This window comes from Mesoplodon densirostris, chromosome 10, assembly GCF_025265405.1.
Source record: "Mesoplodon densirostris isolate mMesDen1 chromosome 10, mMesDen1 primary haplotype, whole genome shotgun sequence".
NCBI lineage: Eukaryota > Metazoa > Chordata > Mammalia > Artiodactyla > Ziphiidae > Mesoplodon > Mesoplodon densirostris.
Window position 1 is genome coordinate 74,868,892 of NC_082670.1, and position 14,906 is coordinate 74,883,797.

Below are 14,906 nucleotides of genomic sequence, written 5' to 3' on the forward strand. Positions count from 1 at the left end.
CTCATGGTCCATTTCCACCCTTCACCAGCTCCCTGTGTTTCTGAGCCTTCTCTACCCATCCCTTGTAAGGAAGATGGGGATGGCAGCTACTCGCTTTGCATCCATCTGAGTACTGAAACCTCATCAACTCCAGGAGAACCCATTGCTTAGCTGTAACAGCCTGCATGGGCTTTTCTGGTGGTCGCATTCTGTGTGGCCCCTCCAGACCTAAAGGGAATGAGCTGGTGTGGGTGACCAGCTGAAGACATGGCCCAGCTTTACTCTGGCCTTGGGCTGCTGCTCTTGGCTCTGGCTGTATGTTGGAACCACCTGGGAAAGCTTGGGGCCAGATCAATTAAGTCAGAAGCTTTGGGGTGAGAACCAGGCATCAGAGTTCTTAAAGATCCCCAGGCCGTTCCAGTGGGTAGCCCAGGGTGAGAGCTGGCCTGCCCTTTTCATCAGGCTGGCGTTTGTAGTTTAGGCAAAGCCATCCTCAGGGTCCCTCCACTTGTAAGATATTTTGGCAACTTGTACTTTCCCCCGGTGCTACCAGTGACACCCTCCCCTGCCCAGTCCTCCTTGCCCAGTGAGGCATGTGGGGGGGTGTCACAGGCTGCACTGGGGGTGCACGCAGCCTGGTGTGCCATTTGCTCTGTCCTTACTTTCTTGCATGTTGTGCTGCTTTGTCCCTCCACAAATGCTGTCTTTTCCTCTTCTTTGTTTTTTTGAGCAAAAGACTACCCATGGTTTCCAGTTCATAGGCCAAGATTTGTCATACTTCAAAGGTAGCAGTTGAAAAAGAGATGTGCCCTTCAAAAGTCAGTTTGGCTGCTAACTTTCTCATGTCATAAGGGGAGTGTAAAAGGTCTGTCAGACTTGACGTGGGCTAGGGAAGGGCCAGCAGAAGAGGCTTGGGCCAGGTCATGGCCAGAAAGAGTGTCTTCCTCGACCACCCAGCCTCCTTATTCTCCTGTAAGTCCAACACACAAGTTATGGACGTTGCAGAAATATACTAGAGTGTTCTGTCTTATGCACACTCTGGTCCCCTTGAGCATAGGCAAGTGCACACACACACACACACACAGACACCCCCTCACACTCCAGCTGTAAGGGTGAGACTGGAGCCTCCTGCACACAGCCCTTAGGGAGTTGGTGTGGGCAAGCGTGAGAACTTGGGAAAACAAATACCTTCATTTGCTAAAGTCATGAGTTAAAAACCATCATCTGTCCTTTTAAGGAGATGTGATCCCTTTTGAGATGAGATGATAGAAGGAATGTAAAAAGAGTGACCAGGCTTTGACCAACCCATTGCAGGGGTCACGTTCCGAGCATCCCAGGCGAAGCAGGGACCCCTTTTTAACCCCATCAGAACCTGTTAGTCCTGGCTTAGTAATCTCGTTGAATTTCAGTTGTGATGTGATGTGCCCAAACTCCTTCTATTTTATGAATTTTATAGAGTTTTAGGTTTGATCTCAGGAGGCAGCCATTGACGAGAATGAGACTCCAGGATGGAGTTTTTCCTTTCCCTGTATCTCCTGGGAGGAGAGCCCATCAGATTAGGGTGTGCATCCATGCGTGCACACACAACCCTTAGCTGTACAGACCCACCATGCAGAGAGGCTCCCTAGACCCCTGGAGAGCACCCAGGAGTGCTGGGCCCCCAGTCAGAAGAGCCTCCTTCCTTTGTTGGCTTCTGGGTCGACCAGCTGCTTCAGCAGAGGTGACCCCACTGAAGGGGAAAAAAAAAGGCCATCATTTCCTGACTCTTGTTCAGCCTTTACTGTTTAATTTAAAGATGGCTCCTGATATTTGTGAGTTGGCTTACAACCTCTTTGCATTCTCATAAACACTTATTGAACCTCTAATAAGTGCCAGACACCATGCTGGGCACTGAGTGGAGCGAGGCAAGGTCCCTGCCCCCTGGGGGCTCACAGACTGAGTGGGGAGGCTGGTGACCACAGGGCGATGAGGGCTGGGATTCTGCACCCTGGGGCCCAAGTGACAGGAGCCCAGCCAGACCTCGGGTGAAACGGCACTGCGGAAGCTCAGGGAACGCTGGTGCTAAGCTGCTGCTTCCCAAGAGTCACCCAGAGCTGAGCCTTCTTGGTGGGGCAGTGAAGGCTTCTGGAGGGAAACCAGCCCCTCTCCTGCTTGCCCTGGCTCAGTCTGCCCAGCTCCTCGGCAGCCACCCCAGTGAGGGCCCATCGGGCGCACGCTGCCCAGCTGTGCGGCCCCAGGAGTAGAGTGGGGCAGGGGAGGTCTGTGGAGAGCAGGCAGCTGCCACTCTGCCCTGTTTGGTGGAGTCACCCTGTTCCTCAGGGTTAGGAACGGCCTGCCTCAGAGCAGTTAGGTCCTCAGACCCACAACCCTGACTACAACAAGAGAACCAGTCTTCCCATGAGAAGCAGAGTCCCACTCTGCATTTCTGTGCTTGGGGACAACTGAGGTCTTGCAGTGTTGTCTTTTACTGGATGTCTTTCAGTCTTGAAACATCATGTCCTGGGGTGTGAATTAGAAAGTGATAGTGTCTGAGCCTGCATCAGTGGCTGCCCACCCTCAAGTCCAGTTCCAAGCAGTTCCTGTGGCATTTCCTCAGGGAGGGAGCAGATGTGTTATCCTCAGACATGAACCACAGATTTTTTTTTAAAAAGGGGGGGACACCCTCCTGAACCCTTGCTTCCTTCCCAGTTCATTAATACATTTTCAATCTTTGATTTCTTAAAGCCAACTGAAAGTGAAAATGTCCCTGTCCCAACTGCTACACCTGGGGTAAGATCAGTGACTAGTCTCCAGGGGCTGGGCCTTTTCCTTGAGTTTATTTGGCCATGTCGAGTTTTCCACTAGCTGTTCTGTATTCTCCATGATTGTCCTTCCAGAACAGTGTCTGCAGTGGTTTGCATTCATCATCAGTGTCCAGTACTCTTGACCAGACCAGTGTCCTCCTCTTAACACACTAGACCACGTGGACATGCATGTGCTGTGTGGACACAGGGTTTCCCAAGCCCTGTGTTGTTAGCATGTAACTTCCTTTCATATCATGCTTTGTAAGGTGAAAAGGCCCCAGAAACACATCTTTAATTCTTACCTCTGCCACCTCTGTTTGCATCTGTTGCTGTTTTTCTGAAAGTGTTGCATGTTCTACTTTCCATTGGGTTTGACCTCTCCATGATAACCCTTCAGAACTCTGAAGAGAGCAATAGAATCTCCATCACCTTTTTCCGTCTTTTCCGAGTGATGCGATTGGTGAAGCTTCTCAGCAGGGGGGAAGGCATCCGGACACTGCTGTGGACTTTTATTAAGTCCTTCCAGGTAAGAGCCATGCCAAGGGCTTCTTTGTCTTTGAAGATCATGTGTAAGTCAGTGGTTGTCCCCTGTTGTGGAGGATCCAGACTCCTTTCTGCAGGACCACTGTGACCACCTAGGTCCAGAGAGGACCTGGAATGCTGAGGAGACGGGCCCAGCATTGCTTGGATAAATCAAACAGGATTACTTGCTTAAGGAAGCAGAAGAGAAAGCAGTAAGGCCTGCAGCTGAGAAATCTGCAGCATTTCTGAGATGGATAGATATACGGGGCTCCCCGCACCTCAGTCCTCCCCAGGATGCCTGGGATGAATGGTGATGTCTGAGAGAGGAAGGGTCCCAGCCAACCCCTGGAAGCCTCATAAGGCTGCGGCAGTCCTGTCCGTTGGCTAATCTAGATACAAATCAGAGACTACTTGGCCTTGGCCAGCACACCATCCCCCGTCCTGGGGTATCCAGTGCCTGGGAGGATTACAGAGTGAAGGGCACCTAGGTATAAGCCAGGTCCCCTTTGTCATCTATGGCTTTCCAGCCTGGTGCAGCCTGGTTCTTGGCTGTTCCAAACAGAACCCAGCTTCTCATGTACCTTCCAGCACCCCACCCTAGATGTTCTGGTCTTCTGGACTTACTCCGTTGGGGAGGGGGGCACAGATTCTTATTAAGAGGTGCACCACATGGGGGAGTTTGTAGATGTGCACGAACTTTAGAAAATGAGTCATGGATCTTCGTTTCTTTATCTTTTGACTTTTTAATTCAAAAGTAGTAAATGCTCACATTAACAAATTAAGTTATTCGAAGATACACAAAGAACAACCCCATCGGCTCTGAGGAAACTGGTGTTAATATCCCAGGAAACATTTTTCCACAGTGGGCAGAATTATAACAGGTAAAGAGGAGAAGGGTTGGCATCTGGGGAAGGAGGTAGATCCAGAAACTCAAAGAAGGAAAATCGCAAGTCCTGTTGGGGAAAATGAGACTGTAGGAGGAGGCGGGATGCAGCTCTGAGAGAGGCAGGGCAGGTGGGGGGCCTCGAGCAGGTGAGCCTCGGTCCTGGAAAGGGATTAAATCCTAGATGGTTGTTAGTAATACAAAGTACCAACATTTGTGAATGAACTGCTATAAAAATAGAATGACTCATGCAATAATGTCATTGTTACATTAAACTTTTTTTAAAAAGTTTTGGTCACTATAAGATGAATTCATGTCACAGAGACATGACCATACATGACCATTCATGTCCATAAAAATTGAGAAACTATGCCAACAGAATTCTTAAACATTTTGCTCATCTAGGGAGAAAACGCATACTGCTATGGCAAGGACAGCCTGAAACTAACCCTGTGGGACTCTGTTAACCAGTCCAGTTGTCAGGATGGTGCTACTGCACTGGGCCAAGCTGGCAGTCACAGATCCAGAGCTGGCACAAGTTGGAAGCTTTTTTAGCCACTGGCTTTCTGATGACCTTTCTCAGATAGGAGAGCAAATGGAGGCTTTATGCATGTGAGCTTGGCCTTAAGTTTAACAATCTGGGCACTCCCTGGAGGCATGCCAAGCACACAGACATCTTCTGTCACTTGAGATGAGGGAGACAAGCAGCTGAGGAGCCTTGGATTAAAAGACCAGTGGTGGGCTTCCCTGGTGGCGCAGTGGTTGGAATCCGCCTGCCATTGCAGGGGATGCGGGTTCGAGTCCCGGTCTGGGAAGACCCCGCATGCCATGAAGCAACTAGGCCCTTGCGCCACAGCTGCTGTGCCTGAGTTCTAGAGCCGCTGAGGCCCGCGCACTTAGAGCCCGTGCTCCGCAACAAGAGAAGCCGCCGCAATGAGAAGCCAGTGCCCCGCAACGAAGAGGAGCCCCCACTCGCCGCAACTAGAGAAAGCCCACGCGCAGCAACGAAGACCCAACGCAGCCAAAAATTGAATAAAAAAAAAAAAAAAAAAAAACGGTGGTCTGACCCAACACATGTGCTTATATTTGATGTTCCTAAGGAGAGCCCAGGCTTGGTGACCACACAGCTAGCTCGTTTTCTTCCCTGGCCCAGCCCCCAGCTCCGTGGTTCTTTCAGAAAGAGTGCATTTTAAGAAAGGTGTCTTGCTTTCTACAGCCACAGCCAGAAAGTGGTTCTTCCCCTCTGACCCAATAATTCTACTCCTAAAGCTTCACCCTAAGGAAGTACTTAAGCAGATGCAAGGTGATTTTGCATAAAGATGTTCCTTTGCGAAAGAGCCCCTTGCCCCCATCCCCAAACACGCCCACAAAAGAAAGCGAAAGCGATCTAATTGTCTAGCATGTTGGAATTGTTTCATCAATTACAGTAGCTTCTGAGAGCGACACTGTTTAGGATTAGGACGCACTGTTAACAACTGTGGAAAGCATGTTGTGCCTGCAGCTTCGTAACCCGAGGTGTGCATGGGCTGCTGTCCTCAGGGCTGAAGCCGGGCTGCTGGGCTGGGGTTTAAAAAGCTCTTCCTCACTCTTGATGTCCTTACAGTATAACATGGAAAAGAATAGAGCGTGTGCCCCATGCGGGCCTTCCGTCTGCCCCCAAGCCACGCGGGGGGACAGGGTGCTCACGCTGAGCCAAGTGCTGCTTCTCTTCCAGGCGCTGCCGTATGTCGCGCTTCTCATCGCCATGCTGTTCTTCATCTACGCGGTTATTGGCATGCAGGTACGCTCCAGCACCTCTCCCCCGGGTCTCCTTTGCTACGTCACCCCAGATCTGTGGCAGGCTGTACCTTGGCCAGGGGGACTGGAAGGACAGGTCATGAGTTTTCAGCCGGACGCCTGGGCTGCTGAAGTGCTATAAAGATGAAAAAGACGTGGCCCTGCATGAGAGAGCCTGTGCCAGCGAGAGCCGGGCTCAGAAGGGCATGGGGAGGTTGGAATATGTCAGAGGAGGCTGGGTTTAGGGCACTCCCCACCCCCAGTCTGGGTCTGAGGGGAGCCAACTGATTGAGAAAACCCATCGTTGATTGTAGCAACAGCAAATGCTGTACTGAAAAAAGCCATAATTGTCCTATTTTCTGCATCAAAGTTGCTAAGAAGATACTGAGTGATACAGAAGTCTGTTTATCATCTGAAAGCATTACAAACTATCTAGATGCTGGGGCTGAACTGGAACCATTATCTTGCCTCAGAAGCGCCCCTCTAAAAAGAAGCGTGAAACCAGGCTCTTCTGTGGCCTGGTCCTGGCTGAGGGGCTGTGGGATGCTCCCCAGCTCCTCCTGAGGTGGGGAAGGGGGCATAGGAGCTTCCCTTAACAGCTGAGCCCTAATGCAAAGTGGGCGGGTAGGGGGCAGAGCCCCCTGGAGGAGAGGGAGGTGGAGGACCCTGTGGCCCTGGACCTCCCCAGGGTCCCTCTGCCACGCTCTCTGCTGGTTCAGGTGCAGCCTTTCAGGTAAGGGAGGGCTGTGAGTGAAAAAGAGGTGAAGTATTCCCGCAGCAGAGAAATGGTGGTACGTGCTTTTTTATTCTGACGGCAGAGAAGCATTTGCAAGTGCCTAGCACTTTTACCAGGGGTTTTGAACGAAGAGGCAGTGTGCTTGAGCCCCTGTAATTTAGCAGCTTGTGACGCCATGGGCCCCAAAGGGTCTTTTATGCCATAACGTCCTCATATAAAACTTAAATGGTCACAGAGAACTGGAAAGCGCATCTTACACACCACCCCCGTGTTCACTCAAGAGTCTTTGCCGGCCGTCAGGGTCTTCGAAAATGTCAGTCTGCTTCTGTAATCCCCACAAGTGAAGAATTTGCTGACTTCTCCTGGCCCTTAAGGCAAAGCCCACCCTCCTTCCCATGGTCCACCGGCCCCCCATGCTTGTCTGCAGCCTGGTCTTTGGGCTGTTCGTCACACTCACGTTCTTTTCATTTCCTGGAGCACCCGGGCCATGTCGCCTCTGCACGTCGTGCTCCCTCTGCCTGGAGCATTCTTCACCCTCCTTGTCACCTGACTGGCTTCTCCTTCCCCTTCAGTTCTGGGCCCTAACCTCACTCTTCCTGGGGGCCTACCCTGACCCCAGCCCCAGCCTCAGGGATCCTGTGAGCCTATTCTGTGCTTCCCCATCGGGCTGGACCAGCCCAGCTCCCATCTGGAGAGGCTGCCAGTCTGGTTACTTTTTGCATCCCTTCCCCAGGCTAGGAACTCCTTGAGCTGAGAATGTGCCCAGCGGTTAGCACCAAGCCCAGCATATCTTAGTGGGATGAATAAAGTGCCAGGCACTCTGGGTATTGACCAAACTTGAGTTCTAAATTCACATATGGAGGGGTGGATTTTTTTTTTCTTTTTTTTTTCTTTTTTTCTGGTATGACAAAATCTTTTCTTTCTTTCCCCTAATAATTTCTCTCTCTAGATGTTTGGGAAAGTTGCCATGAGAGATAACAACCAGATCAACAGGAACAACAATTTCCAGACCTTTCCTCAGGCAGTGCTGCTGCTCTTCAGGTGACTGAGTCCAGCCCGGAGCAAGTCTCTCTGGTTCTGGGCTCCAGAGCAGCAGAGGACCCGGGTTCTTAAAGCAGTTGGTCATGGTGGCCTTTTGTATTTGTTGGTTTTGTACTATTAAACAGACACGGTGGCATTTTAGTCACAGAGGAATTTTGCAGGCTTTTGGTCATTCCCATTGTGATTGGCTTAAGGTTTTCCACTTGGGAGGGAGCAGGTCTACTGAGCCGCCGAGAAGGTATGGGGTGTATGCTTACACATGGGCGCGTGTGCTTAAACAACCGGGAAAATGAAAATTTAGCAGGAATGTAGAGGCCTTTTGCACAGTCAGTGGGGAGCATCCTGAGATGTGCAATTTCAAACTTTATGGGATTGTTTTTAACTCCATTTAATAGCTTTGTAAACAAAGCGCCTTAAAGTGAGAGAACTTTCTAGAAACCATACAAGCAAGTCCTAATGTCTGGAGAGCAAGTTCTTTGTAAGTTAGACAGTTTCCAGTTCTTTGCTTTCAACAGAATCAAATGGGGATCTAATCAAGTTGTCAGATGTTAGGTCATTAAAAATAATAATCGTTTAAAAATTGTAACATAAGTGTTTAAAGGAGAGAAGACAACAAAACAAACATCCCTTTATACAAAAAGAATTGATGTGCTTGTATCAAGTGACTGATATAAATCAAAGGGAGTTGCAACAGGGCCTTCCTTACTGATGTAAGTTGTATTTGAAAATAAGTAGGAATTTCAGTGTAGGAATTTTCACTAAATCAAACTGGCTTTCCCCACAAAGTACTTAGGTTTTGGTCTAATTAAAAAAAAATTTTTTTTTCTTAAAATTTCTTAAAGATCTAAGCCTCAAATGCCTTCTTTGTTTCTTTGCTTGATCTAAAAAAGGTGTGCGACCGGGGAGGCCTGGCAGGAAATCATGCTGGCCTGCCTCCCGGGAAAGCTCTGTGACCCCGAGTCCGATTACAACCCCGGAGAGGAGTACACCTGTGGGAGCAACTTTGCCATTGTTTATTTCATCACTTTTTACATGCTCTGCGCATTTCTGGTAAGTGATCAGAATAGCCACCCCACCACCAATGGACACATATTCATGTAGCATTTGGGATTCAGACCAATGACGTTGCCCCGTCAAATAGCTGTGGGGTATTTTATGCTGACGAGCAGTCTAGACTCCACTGGGCCGTCGAGGTTTTGTTGAGCGAGGCCTGTGTTACTAGCAGCTTTGGTGTGAGCAGGGGTTGGGTGCTCACTAACTGGCTTCACCACCCCAGCTTCTTAGGGCTGCTGGTTCCTTTATAAAAATCTCAAAGCCACTGCACATAGTAGTGACTTACAAGAGTGAGTTATGTGGTGGCAAATTATAACACTGCAGTGTGTTTCAAAAGGTCAGACAGGACATTCCCCACTGCCCTCCCCTGGGCCTATACCCAGACCATTTTGGAAAGCTAGAAGTCTGCCTTTTTCTTAAAACGGTCTCCAGAATGCAAAATTTTCAGCCTCTGTAGGAGAAATGGGTCCAAATGTCTTGTGACCCTTATAATTAGGAAGCACTCACTAGGGTTGAACCCAGCTCATCCCACTACAGCTGAAACTCCCTCTTGATTGGCTTTTACAGATCATCAACCTGTTTGTGGCTGTCATCATGGACAATTTCGATTATCTGACCCGGGACTGGTCTATTCTGGGGCCTCACCATTTAGACGAATTCAAAAGAATATGGTCCGAATATGACCCCGAGGCAAAGTAGGTTGAAAAGAATTCCATTTGGCTTGTGTGGGCTGTTTCTGGACGTTGGGTGTGCTTTTCTGTGGAAGGTGGGATGGACCGAAATGCAGGCCTGGGCCTCATGCCGTACTTTGTCTCTAGGGGAAGAATCAAGCACCTGGACGTGGTCACTCTGCTCCGCCGCATCCAGCCCCCCCTGGGGTTTGGGAAATTGTGTCCACACAGGGTAGCCTGCAAGGTAAGTGTCCTGTTGGCATCCCTGACGGCCTCTCTTGCAGGGACTCCCTGCTTTAGTCAACAAACCCTTACTAAGTGATGTTCTGTGGAGCCTGCTGTCAGGCGCTGGAGCTGCCGAGATGAATGACATGTGGCTGCTGTCCTTGAGGCGTTCTCAGCTGTGTAACTCTCAGGTCACCCTGTCAGCCAACAATAAGAATAGGAAGGGAATTGTGTAATTTGTCACTGGGTAGAAGGAGGGGATGGTGACATTTGCATCAGGTCCAGCAGGAGAGAAGTAGGAGTTTGTCAGAGGGGGAAGGGCATTGCAGAAAAGGAGCCCAGGGAGCCCAGACGTGGAGGCAAGAGACTGGGGAGTCGGTGTGGCTGGAACGCAAGAGGAGGTGGCAGAAGGCCTCAGGCCCAGGCTGAGTGTAGCTGCGAGGAGCCTTCTGTGCTATGCTGAGTCCCATGGAAGAAACAGGAGGAGACGTCCGTTCTAGAAGGTTGACTCTTGGCAATGGAGAAGTGAACTAGGGACAGGAGAACACCCAGGAGAGCTGTTGCATTATCTCACTGTGAAGTACCAAGAGCCAGAGGGAAGTGGGCGTGGAGAGGAGGGGATGGCTTAGGGCTCTACTTAGGGAGTAGAATGGAGAGGACTTAGTGGCCTGGACATTTCCTAGCTTGTGTGATGGTGCACACAGTGACGTGCCCCTCATGTGCATCCGGCGGTGGCGTTTCGGGGATGGATTCAGATCTCCTGCTGAAACCGCACTCCTCCTCGGACGGGACTCGAACCCGTCCGCACCTCAGATTGAGACTTGAACTCACAACTCCTGACTTAGGAGGGGACTTGAACCCACTGTCCCTTAGTTAAAACCACTCACCTGGTGTCAGGACTTACTGAAACTCAGGTTCTTTTGCCTCGATGCAGAAAGAATTCAGCGTGAGGCAAAGTGGCCGGCAAAGAGTGAGTTTCTTAGCATAGGATGCTTGTGAGAGATACAAGCGGGCAGGCAAGGGAGCGCAACCCTGAGAACAAAGAGGGCTACATTTTTATAATCAAAGAAAAATGGGGTAGGGGAGAAGATCGCCTTCTTCCTCATTTTTAGCTAGATGTCAAGGCTTGTATCCTTAATTCCTCTTTTAACCCTTGATGGTCTAACCAGGACTGTCATGACGCTCTTTTCATGATAGTATATTAGCAAAAGGGTGGTAACATATACTAAAACATGGTAGTTCATCTCAGGTTTTGGTATAATGTCCCCTTTCACCTAGTTTCTTTCCCCTTTCATCTATATTCCTGTCTTGGCTACACACAGGAATGCAGCTCTTCAAGGACCATTAATTCCCTGACTTCATATAACAAGATCCAGATCTCATATCTGTTGTCTTGTACTTTAACTACATATGTAGATTGTTGCTTGGTTACTGGATTCTTTTCTTGAGTTGTCTCCCACTGCTTAAACAGTCTCCCAAAGTCCCTTAGAATTCCCTTTCTGACTTTAATCCCCTAGTGGGATTTTTTTTTGGATTAATTTATTTGGTTGCGTCGGGTCTTCATTGTGGCATGCGGGATCTTTCGTTGCGGTGTGTGGGCTCTCCGTTGCAGCGTGTGGTCTTCTCTAGTTGTGGCGCGTGGGCTCAGTAGTTGCAGTGCACAGGCTCCGGAACGCACGGGCTCAGTAGTTGCAGTGCACGGGCTTAGTTGGCCTGTTGCATGTGGGATCTTGGTTCCCCGACCAGGGATCAAACCCACATCCCCTGCATTGGAAAGCAGGTTCTTAACCACCGGACCACCAGGGAAGTCCCCCCGTAGTGGGATTTTTAAGCTATATCTATTTAATTATCCTACTCTATCCCTGTCACCATCTCACCCCATTCCTGAAGTTTTCACATCAGACCATGCTCTCTGCGAGCTCTCATCGAGATTTGTTTTCCTTTCGTAGAACTCACATCGAACCACCTTGAGTCAGCTGTAGCAATAGAAAAGGATCCCCCTTTTTAAAGGAGAGATGCAAGATTTGCCTGTTGAAACTCTACCCTATAGAAATCCAGCCAGTCTGTGCAACAACTGGTCCCCTCTTCTCACAGATATGAGGGGATTCGGGGTCAGGGGTTCACCCTACCCCCAAAGGGATGCTGGGCTGGCTCTAGACAGAACCCACAGTGAAGAGTGGAGTCTACAATGTATTTCAGGCTTTCAGAGAAATCTGAGCCAAAACTCGTTGTTCCCTGGGCTGGAAGTCCAGTTGGCAAGTCCTTGGGGTCCTTGCCCGAGTCTTTGCTTCTCCTCATCCTGGACTCTGGATGTAGGCAGAGAATAAGCCACAGACGTTGATTTTTTTTCCCATAAATTTCCCAGTATCAGCCTCTTTTCTGTTTCCAAGAACAAGATGGGTTCTGGCTCATGGCTGTCATTTTGTGTTTGCATTTCCAGACCCTTTTATGTAAAGGATCTACGTGTCCTTCAGACACAAAGTAGTCCATTTTGCTGATTCAGGAACTTGCCAGGAAAAGCAAGTGACTGTGCAGGCTCTCCTAGGACTAGGAATTTAGGTGGGATGAATCATGTGTACACAAGACTCCAGTCCATTAATAGGGAGGAGGAAAAGTGTTTTAAAATCTTTCTCTTGGGACACCTTGTCAGCCAAAAGTAAGAAATTTGAAACTATTAGAAGCTCTAAGTACCACTTATTTAGCACTTACCATGTGCCAGGCACCTGGCTGGAGTCTTAAGTGTCTGTGAGCTCCTTTAACCCTTGCACAGCCCTTTGCTGTGGGCATGGCATCTGCAGTAACTGGGGCCACAGAGAGTTTCACTCACCCAGGTCCTCTCCAACTCTCAGTGGTGGTGTTACAGGGGCGAAGAGACAGAAAAGAGAAGCAGGATGTGGGGATCCAGCTCTGAAAGACCGAACACTGGATTCATAGAACCACATGGACTTGTACAAAACACTCCACAGTGGTCTCACCAGGGCAGGGTCCTTGAAGGACACTCCCTGCGTTAGGAAAAGTAATCGACCCTGTTGGTTGAGGACCTTGGTCCCAGGCTCTGTGCCTGGCTCATCATACCTGGTACATCACTTTACCCGCAAACAGCCTTAAGGATGTGCCCAGAATGGAGGCCTGACCCCAAGACACAGGGAGAGCCAGTTAATGAGAAAGGGAGAGGAATGCATGAACAGTAGCGAGTCTAAAAAACAAACAAAATGCATCTTCTGAGTGCCCGCGTTTGCGCTTTCGTGACTCAAGCTTTGATCTTTGTCAGCTCAGAGCTCCTCAGATAGTAGATGCCCCCCCACATGGCTGTTGAGTTGAATCGAGGGTTGATTAGAAAGGAGATGAGGGATAAACAGAGAACAAATGAGGAAAAGGGCTGCAGCTGTCATCATTCGTTTGCGTTCTATTAAGGGAATTTTCTTTCTGTTTACAGAGACTAGTTGCCATGAACATGCCGCTCAACAGTGATGGGACAGTCATGTTTAATGCAACTCTGTTTGCTTTGGTCCGAACGGCTCTTAAAATCAAGACGGAAGGTGAGCCCTCCCTGGAAGCAGGACAGGTGGGAGAAGAGGAAGGGGAGGCCGTATCCCACCTTGATTCCCATCTGGGCCTCTTCTTGTCAAAGGCAGGGCAGGGAGGGGACACCCCGCTGCCCAGGGGATGGGGCGGTATGTGAAATGTGAACATCTGTGCTGGCCCCACTGGCTGGACCTGCTTCCCTCAACCCTTCTCCCCTCCCTCCGTGCTTCACCTTATCCGGGAAGGTTGAGAGGTGACTCGGGCCACCAGCAGCCCCGGTGAGAACAGAGAGGCATCACTGGGCAAAAGAAACAAGGCTTGTTCCCCCCCTCTTCCTTTTTGAATTCAGGGAACCTAGAACAAGCTAATGAGGAGCTCCGAGCTGTGATCAAGAAAATCTGGAAGAAAACCAGCATGAAACTACTTGACCAAGTTGTCCCTCCAGCTGGTGGTCAGTGCAATTTATTTCCTAAGTAGTTCTTGACCAGCACATTGGTTTCAATGCTAGTCTCTAGGAAGCCCAGCGTGTTTGCAGAATGCTTAAGGTACCAGCCAGAACATTGAGGCCAACAGCTAAAGGCCCTTCAGCCATTGGTGTAATGATTTGGGGTAACATGAAGACCATTGCAGGCAAAGGAGAGGCTTCAGTGAGCAGGAAATCAAGACCCACATGGTTGAAGCCAGGGTTCTCTTGTGGGTAGAGGAATTAATGTTAGGAGAACAAGCTTGCTGCCTCAAAACCAAAAGCCTATTTTTGTCTGGGGGTGTTTTTTTTGCCCAAAATGAAGTGTTTAAAACTAGTTTTCCTATGTCCTTCAACATACTGTTGAAAACTTCTCACACACACAAAAAAGCTTTCAGAAAATGGTGTTTTTGAAATGTTCTTAAGACTGGATCTGCTACCATAATTACCAAAAACATCCCTTTGTTTAGAATTTAGAGACAGAACTAACAGGCATGCTTATTTCCTTTTGTTATCATAAAATAACTGACTAAACTTTTCTCAGATTTATATATATATATATATATATATATATATATAATACATATATATATATAATACAGATACTGTATTTCCATTTTTGTCTAAGTTTACATGGACTTACAAGTGGAGGTGATTGCGTTTTGACTTTTATTTTCCAGTTTTAAAGGTGCAGGATCCGTTTGCTCAGTGCCAACATGCCTGCACTTTACCCTCTAGCCCTGGGCACGTTAGAAGCGTTTGCTGTGTTTTGTAACCAACTGAAATTTTATAGTGTCACTGCTCCTGCAGCCTCCAGATTGGGCTGGCTCAGGTCCAGAAGCTGAGCCAGGACGGTGGCCTCTCCTTTTGAGAAGGTGACAACCTCTGGCTCTCGGGGGCAGAGAGAGCAGCATGCTGGCCAGCTCCGCTCTCCGGCATGAATCCAGAAGCAGGATGAGCTTTTTTGTGGCTGGAGGGAGCCACCCAGAGCTGGCAGGGCCACCGGCTCAAAGCTGGGAAAGATGGCCCACAAAGAAATGATAAAGGAATAGTGTGCAAAACAAAACACTGAAAGAACAAAACCAAAATGAAAACTCCCGCCTAGAGAGAGAACCCTGGCTCTCCACAGGAGAACGGATACTGCACGCTTAAAACGAACCTTTGGTTTTCGTTCTTTTCTTTTTAGCTGCACACCCAGGTGCTCGCATGGCTGAGACGAATTGCTTTTTCCAATCGTTGTAACAATGTG

The 14,906-nt window shown here is 49.1% G+C and overlaps 1 protein-coding gene across 3 annotated transcripts in view; it reads left to right on the top strand.

Annotated features, from left to right (window-relative positions):
* CACNA1D (calcium voltage-gated channel subunit alpha1 D) overlaps window positions 1–14,906 on the top strand; it is a 322,894-nt gene that overhangs the window by 280,531 nt on the left and 27,457 nt on the right. For 2 of the 3 annotated variants that reach the window (XM_060109148.1, XM_060109147.1), the window contains 9 exons: window positions 2,704–2,748; window positions 3,160–3,288; window positions 5,882–5,947; window positions 7,629–7,720; window positions 8,611–8,770; window positions 9,341–9,468; window positions 9,592–9,688; window positions 13,106–13,208; window positions 13,544–13,645. In XM_060109148.1, coding sequence (XP_059965131.1) covers window positions 2,704–2,748; window positions 3,160–3,288; window positions 5,882–5,947; window positions 7,629–7,720; window positions 8,611–8,770; window positions 9,341–9,468; window positions 9,592–9,688; window positions 13,106–13,208; window positions 13,544–13,645 — 922 coding nt within the window. The remainder of the gene's footprint in view (window positions 1–2,703; window positions 2,749–3,159; window positions 3,289–5,881; window positions 5,948–7,628; window positions 7,721–8,610; window positions 8,771–9,340; window positions 9,469–9,591; window positions 9,689–13,105; window positions 13,209–13,543; window positions 13,646–14,906) is intronic. The other variant, XM_060109149.1, reaches the window with a different exon arrangement.